This window comes from Poecilia formosa, unplaced genomic scaffold, assembly GCF_000485575.1.
Source record: "Poecilia formosa unplaced genomic scaffold, Poecilia_formosa-5.1.2 Scaffold493, whole genome shotgun sequence".
Classification (NCBI taxonomy): Eukaryota; Metazoa; Chordata; class Actinopteri; order Cyprinodontiformes; family Poeciliidae; genus Poecilia; species Poecilia formosa.
Genome location: NW_006800432.1, coordinates 352,779 through 360,681, shown reverse-complemented (window position 1 = coordinate 360,681; position 7,903 = coordinate 352,779). Strand labels below are relative to the sequence as shown.

The 7,903-nt window shown below is 47.0% G+C and overlaps 1 protein-coding gene across 1 annotated transcript in view; it reads left to right on the top strand.

The window, feature by feature from the left end:
* The window catches only part of LOC103156702 (dihydropyrimidinase-related protein 2-like), a 17,890-nt gene that overhangs the window by 6,176 nt on the left and 3,811 nt on the right, over positions 1 to 7,903 (top strand). The window contains exons 8-18 of the mRNA XM_016664529.1: positions 2,162 to 2,230; positions 3,641 to 3,729; positions 3,832 to 4,016; positions 4,084 to 4,248; positions 4,690 to 4,751; positions 4,838 to 4,918; positions 5,016 to 5,084; positions 5,475 to 5,595; positions 6,201 to 6,357; positions 6,427 to 6,568; positions 7,070 to 7,154. Coding sequence (XP_016520015.1) covers positions 2,162 to 2,230; positions 3,641 to 3,729; positions 3,832 to 4,016; positions 4,084 to 4,248; positions 4,690 to 4,751; positions 4,838 to 4,918; positions 5,016 to 5,084; positions 5,475 to 5,595; positions 6,201 to 6,357; positions 6,427 to 6,568; positions 7,070 to 7,154 — 1,225 coding nt within the window. The remainder of the gene's footprint in view (positions 1 to 2,161; positions 2,231 to 3,640; positions 3,730 to 3,831; positions 4,017 to 4,083; positions 4,249 to 4,689; positions 4,752 to 4,837; positions 4,919 to 5,015; positions 5,085 to 5,474; positions 5,596 to 6,200; positions 6,358 to 6,426; positions 6,569 to 7,069; positions 7,155 to 7,903) is intronic.

Genomic DNA, 7,903 nt, shown 5'->3' with positions numbered 1-7,903 from the left:
GGTTTTCTAGAAAAATATTCAGATTTTATTTTGTGGTTTTAAAGGCTCCACGTTAAAGATGGCAAGAAATAAAGACGTACTTTATTTATTTTGTTTTCCTGCCAGCTGCAGTCGCCCCTCTGCTCTCGGCTCCCATGCAGAGCTGTCGGCTAATGCTAATGCTCAGCCGCTCCCTCCAGTTTCAAACTCTTCTTATTAAAGTAAGAGAGAGCTAAATATAACTAAAATATTGGCTACCTTCACAGAAAAAGGAGCCAAGTCTATGAAAGCAATGTAGCAGTTTAGCTAGTTTTGATTTCCAACGCTCAAGGTGGCACTTTATCATGATTCAGCCAAAGTAATGAAATAACGAACTGTGAACTGATTTTTATTGTCAGTGTGTTTCTTCCTATTGAGCAGTGAAAGTAAATAAAAGGTGTTGCATGTCTTTTGCTTTAAGTATATACTTACTGGAGGGTTTTTTTTGTTAAGTGTTGCAGAGAAACAGCTAACAGCTAGCTCCTCACTTCAGCGGCTCTAACTGAGCCTGTGCCAGGCAGCTGTTGCTCCTTGAACCATTGTTCTAAAAATAGTGGGGAGGGGGGAAGGGGGCGACCTAAAAATTAAGACTTTTTTTTCTTAGATGAATGGCAAATTTAAGTCTTTGTTTGTTTCTATTGCCTTTTTTTTTTTACATTGATATTGTTTAAATACAAGGGTTTCTTTCATGATTTCTTTGGGGGGGGACAATTCTAGACTTTTCCAAGATTGGGGAAGTCTTGGCCTCATCCCGGATTTAGCCTATGACTAAGAAAAGAATGCCAAAGCTCCTCAGGTTAGCGCTGGGCAGCGTGTAGAGATGTAAACGCGCATATAATTTTTGTTCACAAAGTTAAATCATTCTCATCACGCGCCTCTGAAAGCGCAACTACAACTTATTCCTGCACAACCAGAGCTAACGCGGCGGGGTTTAGACTCTTACCTTGATGTGGACTTCTCCAGAGAATCATAATTCCACACAGAGGGTTGATGTAAATATCCACACAGGTCAGTCTGTGTCCAGCTTGAGTGAAAGGAGGATCGGCGCTGAGGTAAACTCAAGCAACGACAGCGCGCGAGGCAAAGCGCAGAGGCGCCAGCTGAGTGAATAAAATTAATTTTCTGGTTTGTCCATAAAGCTACACATCGAAAGCACAGCCGCCCGCAGTGTTCTGTCTATCGCTCACGGGTATAAATACACCCCCTCCAGGCATCATTTAAAGGATGTTTATTGGTTCCCGAAATACGACAAAAACCCGGACATAATCGGCTGACCGAACTTGGAAAAATGGACGTTATGCTGCTAACACTTAGCTTTCATCAACAACTCAGGCGGAAGTGAGAGCGCTGCGCAGCGCAAATAAGAACATGGTTTAAATAGAATTTAACGAAGCTTCGAGGCATATAAATTTTCCTCTTGGAATTTTAATAATCGGGGTACTCGAATCATTCGAGGAATCGTTTCAGCCCTACACCACAGTGCACAAGGCCAAACTGGAGCTGCTGAGTAAAAATACAGACCCTGGAGAACATCTGCAGTTTCCGGGTCAGGATCAGGAACACTGATGGCGGATTCCCCCAGGGTTCCGCCATCTTCTCTTCTTCAACTTGCAGTTGAACTGTTCGGAACCAGTGACCCATTTAAGGCGGCTCTTCTCACTGTATCAAGTCGGAGCATCACAGCTGCGGAGCTGGAACCCGGTTCTGAGGATCGGAGTCCATCCGGAAGCCGAGATCTCACTTCCTGTTTACATTTGCTGACGTCAATCTGAGCTAGACCCGCTTCAGATTCCAACATCTGTTACCATGGAAAACGATCCGAACCTGGTCATTCTTCAGGACCGAACCGGATTTCTTTCTTCAGAGCCGAACTGGGTTATTCTTCAGACCGGAAGTCCTTACAGAGTGAAAACAATAACTCAGTTTTTCTGCTGAACCGGAACCGACCAGCAGATTATCCGAACTCATCTAAAAAGAGTCTATCGGATCTCTGGTGGTCACCATGGCAACTGCAAAGCACTACTGTCCTGCTTGGGCCTTTATTGTGAAGGTCCACACCGGAACTGTGTCTGTGTATATCAGCTGGAACTTGACGTCACAGGTGGCTGCAACAACAATAGCTGCGGGTCCGCGTGAGGAGTAGAATCAGCCAGCTGATCCGGACCGACCCAGATCCGTCAGGATGTCCTTCCAGGTCAAGAAGAGACCCGCGGTACGTCCAACCCGAACCGAAACCGAGCCGAGTGCAGCCGAGATGAGACCGGGCCGGTGATGCTGAAGCTCCGCCTGTCTGACAGGGAGGAGACCCACCGAACTGAGAGGATGTGTGCAGCTTCTGGGCCGCTCAGCTCATCTTGACTGAGCTCTTTTTGTTTCGGTCCGAGATGAAAATCTGGGTTCTGCTGTATGCAGCACGCTGCATTCAGGGGCAGTGGGACGTCTCATGTTCCTGCATTGAAAGCTGATTTTCTGGGTTCCGCTTATTTGGTTCTGCAGAGCTTCAAGGTCTAGTTTTATTTTTAGCCTCATGTCAGAAACGTTCTCCAACCAGAGAGGTTGGTTCGGTCTCGGCAAAGAAACCAAACCAAAATCATGGAGACTTCAGGATGTTTTCCCCAGACCGGTTCCCCTCTGGATCAGTCGCCCCCCCTCTCGTGGCCCGGTTCCGCCCTGGCTCGGTTCCCTCCGTGATGAGGCGTTTCATCCAATGGTTGCAGGTTAGCTCATGATGCTCAGAGGTTCCAAAAATAATCGGCATTCCCTGGCTCTCATGAAAGCTGCAGGTTTAGATGATGAAACGCCTCATTGAACCAGTCTGGTTCAATCTGTTTTGGAAGTTCTGGATTAATAGTTTATCCTCCTCAGAGAGGAGAATCCTGGTACAGGTTAGATATGGTCCCCGTTCACCTCAAGAATCTCATCTCTGATGTTCTTCCAGCTCACAGAGGAGGACATGCTGGATTCAGGAAATCTTGTCTTTAGATCAGGGGTCCCCAAACTACGGCCCGCGGGCCGGATCCGGCCCGCCTCCTCATTTGGTCCGGCCCCCTGAACAATACCAGAGAGCATTCAGTGTTTTTTTTCATATATATGTGGATTTTTCTTCAACCACCAGGGGGGGCTCTTGAGCAGATATGAAACTTAGTTTCCCTCAATGGAATATATACTAGTCGGTACCACTCACCGTTTCGCTCACGGTTTTTTTCCATTTGCATTCTGGGTAAAAATCTATTTCCAAACGCGAATATGTCGTCGGCAGTAATCCAGCCCCCCCACCCCCCGTCAACAAAAGTTTTCTAAGGTTTCTTTCTCAAAAAACTAAGACCGGCCCCCGACCAGAAAAGGGAACAGTTATGTGGCCCTCGCAGGAAAAAGTTTGGGCCCTGCTTTAGATCATTAAGTTCCTGAGCTTCCTGGTTGGTTCCTCCAACATCTATCTTTCATTGTGAACGTCCGTATGAAGACTTAAGTCACATTGAGTCGGACTGGGTGGTGAACTGGGTTGTGTTGTGAGCTGTGTTCTTTTGGGTCACCTTGGGTCAAATCGAGAATCGTGGAGGTCATCAGCCATCTCTTCCTCCTTCGGATTTCCCCACAAACCTCTCCGTTTCTCTGTTTCCAGGGAGACTGTCTCCTCATCAAAGGAGGAAAAGTTGTCAATGACGATCAGTCGTTCTACGCCGATGTCTACATTGAGGACGGGACTATCAGGTACATCTTCAGCCAGTTCTCCTGTGGCTGGATGATCTCACCTGGTCACCAGGTGTCAGTGTGAGCTCCTCTGACATGATCACACTTCCTGTTTCCTGACAGGCAGATAGGCGAGAACCTGATTATCCCATCTGGTGTGAAGACGCTGGATGCGTACGGTCACCTGGTGATCCCTGGAGGCGTAGATGCCAACACCAACCTCCAGGCTCCGCAGAAAGGCCTGATCCCGTGTGACGATTTCTACCAGGGAACCAAAGCCGCCCTTTCTGGAGGAACCACCACCATCAGTCAGTGACCACCAATCATCCATCAGCACCCCCACCTGCATGCCACCTCATTACTGTCTGTCTGCAGTCGACCATGTGTTGGTGGAGCCGGGGACTAGCTTGCTGTCAGCGTTTGATCTGTGGAAGGAGACGGCAGAGCAGAGGGCGTGCTGTGACTTTTCCTTCCATCTGGATGTCACCAGGTGGCACGAAGGCCTCTACGAGGAGCTGGAGACGCTCGTCAAAGATAAAGGTGATCAATAAAGGTTAAAGAGACGGGGTGGTGATCAAACTTGTAGCAGCTAATGGGACGTTTCTCATGATCGATATGCAGCCGAGTCAACAATATGTGTCATCATGGCATAGATGGAAAGTTCTAACAAGTTTTACTGGGTTCTTGATGCTCCCACTTATATGTGGGGACAGGAAGTGTCTGGACTTTTTCCAGACTGATCCAAATGATCCTTCTTGACCCCTGAGGAAGGTTTTAGAAAACCTTTAAAATCCATCCACAAAGACCCAAATGAAATCAGGTTCTGGACCGTCACTTGGTCCATTTCTGATGCAGACCTGGAGAACATCTTGACAGCCATTTACCAGTACCCTTCACAGCAAGGCCAGAACCTTCATGATGACATCAGTAGAACAGCACCACTGACAATACCTACCTACTGACTGTACCGCTGTGTTTCAGGGGTGAATTCCTTCCTCTTCTTTATGGCTTACAAAGACCGGTACCAGAGCTCCGACTCTCAGGTGAAACACAGAAACATGTTCTTGTTTATTTGTTGTTGTCCACTTTCTGTTTATTTATTCATCACTTTCTCCTTCCTGGGGCTCAGCTGTATGAGGCGTTTGGGATCCTCCGGGATCTTGGAGCAATTGCTCAGGTCCATGCTGAGAACGGTGACATCATCGATGAGGTAACACACCCTAACAAGATGAACCACTGATCACATTCAAACCGGTCTTAACTACATTTTACTGGTTCTAAGTGGTCTGAAATGGTTTGTGTTTCAGGAGCAGAAAAAACTTCTCAGTGTGGGTATTACTGGACCTGAAGGCCATGTTTTATCTCACCCTGAAGAGGTAAAAGTACCTGAACCCTACATGGACGCCACCAGTGTGGTTTCTTTACGCTGTTCTGGTTTGGTGGGTCATTGGGAGTGATGGTTCCACCTGTTCTGCCGATAATTTCATCCACTCAGGATGGTTTTCTGTGAACAGTGGTCTCGGACTCTAGGTATCCTGCGATGTCTCCCTTTTAGATGTCTCTCTGCTTCACCTGGCTCCAGTATTAGTTCACCAACAGATTATGTAGATGTAGAGTTGGACTGCATGCTAGTGAGGCAGTTTAGCCATTTAAGTGTATAGGACAAGGGATACATGAAACCGACTGGAGATTGAGACCACTGATGAAGAATAAAGGTGTTTTATTTACAGGCCCCAGATTTGACTGCTGTTGGGTTTGTGTTTCAGGTGGAGACTGAGGCAGTCTATCGGGCCATCACCATCGCCAAGCAGGCCAACTGCCCGCTCTACGTTACCAAGGTGATGAGCAAGTCTGCTGCTGATGTTATCGCCAAAGCCAGGAAAAAAGGTGAGTACCAGAACCAGCTTTCCTACAGGTCAAAGTCAGATTCTGAGGTTCAACCATTCTCCAGGAACTCATGACTTCAGCTTCTGTTGATGTCACTTTGGATCTACTCGGTGCGGAAGTCAGAGTTCAAGTCTGGAGGAAATGGACAGGTTTAGTTCAGACTTGGCAACAATCTGATCTTTGGTCTAAGGCAGTGTTTCTCCACCCTGGTCCTCAGCCCCCCTGCTCTGCATGTTTTAGATGTGTCTCTATTCTAGAACAGCTGTTTCAAATGATTGCATGACCATCAAGTGCTGCAGAAGCCTGTTAATCACCCAGAGATACAATTCAGGTGTGTGGCAGAAGGGAAATACCTAAAATATGCAGGACAGGGGGGCGGTGAGGACCAGGGTTGAGAAACACTGGTCTAAGGTGAACGTCTCATGTCAAACCTGACACCAGTTTCCACAGGTACTGGACTGCAGCTCCAGGTCCTGGTGCTCCACGAAGCTCTTATGTTCTGAGTATGGAACTGAACTGGTGTCACTGAATGCCTCACCTTTAAGAGTCAGGTTGAACCAAACCACACCTGCTCCACCAAGCTGTCACTCTCTTTCTGTCTTCAGGTGTGGTTGTGTATGGGGAGCCAATCACAGCTGGCCTGGCCACTGACGGCTCTCACTACTGGGCCAAAGATTGGACCACAGCGGCTGCCTTTGTGATGAGCCCTCCCCTGAACCCGGATCCGTCCACGCCGCAGTATCTGACCTCTCTGCTAGCATGGCGAGTACACACCTCTCTGACTCCACTTTAGCCTAGCAGCAGGTGAGTCTAACAGGTGTTTCTTTTCAGTGGCGATCTCCAGGTGACCTCCAGCGCTCAGGCCAGCTTCTCCACAGCTCAGAAGGCTGTCGGTAAAGATGACTTCACGCTGATCCCAGAGGGAACTAGTGGCATTGAAGAGAGGCTGTCTGTGATCTGGGACAGAGCTGTGGTAAGAGCCCTTCACCTGAAGCCGCTCTGACTGATGACATCACACCCAAAGGTCAAATGTTCCTAAGCTCCATGAGGAAACAAGCTAACTGCTGGTGGAAGGTCAGGTTGAACACCACATTAGCAACTGATGTGGTTGGACAGTTGGGACTACACATGCAAATTAGCTTAGGCTATTATCTGGTATAGCACATCAAATGGTGACATTTATGTTTGAGCTGGTCAATGTTCATATCTAAAGAAAGTTAATTTTGAAAAAGTAAAACAAATAAAACTTACAGATTCTTTAACAACCTAAAATTCATGAGGTCGCCCTCTTCTGGTAGAATTTTGAAACACTATTTCCTACATGTGTGCCAATTTTAATATCTTTAAAATTAAAACGGCGTAAATGAGAATGTTATCATCTCAAACGTTTGAGAGCAGGTTTGATAGATTTGAAGGGGGATGGTGACCTGTTTTTTTTCAGGGTTCGCTGATTTCAATCTTGTTCTGTCTGCAGTCCACAGGAAAGATGGACGAGAATGAGTTTGTTGCAGTGACGAGCACCAACGCTGCCAAGGTCTTCAACATGTACCCACGCAAAGGTACGCAGCACTTCATTTCTACTGGTGAGGCTTGATGGGAAACATTTTCCGTCCCCAGAAAGTCAGCTGATGGGTTGAAGTCATCAAGATGTTTTCATGAACAGCCGGACAGAGGGGTCCGGCTTACAGGCCCATTGGTTCAGTGACTCTGAGCCAGAGTCAGTTTATGGACCTCACAGGCTAAAGTTTATTAAGCAACTGCTCCTCACAGCACCTTGGGTCAGAAGGTCAAAAAAAAAAACCAGTGGGAGGGTTTTGTTTAGGGGTGTTGCTAATCAGAAAGCACAGCCCCCAGGTGGTGACAGAGGTCATTAGGCTCCCTCCTGCCATCGCTGTCGACTTGGGGGTGGAGTTAAAACACAAACTGGGGAACCAGCCCATCTGGTAACACTCAGCCACTCATCTAAAGGATTGATCCACTTCCCCTTCCAGGGCCGTGCAGAGGCCACTAAAGGGGCAGGTGCTCAAAAAAAAGGGCCCATCTAACCGCCTTCTAGGACAGAATATGAACAAAGCCTCTCAGCTTTCAGAGTTTAATAAACAATGATAATTTACAAAATTGTGAGATATACAATCAAAGCTAAGGAAAATCCCTATATAGATCATACAACTATGGATATGTAAGATATTTCATTAGTAATTTCTTTCTGCAGGTCTATTTTGTTATAGGAAAGTATTGAAATATTCAAACCTGCAATTTAGCGAGATATGTAAATCAGAGCTGGTGGTTTAGCTCTGATTTACATATC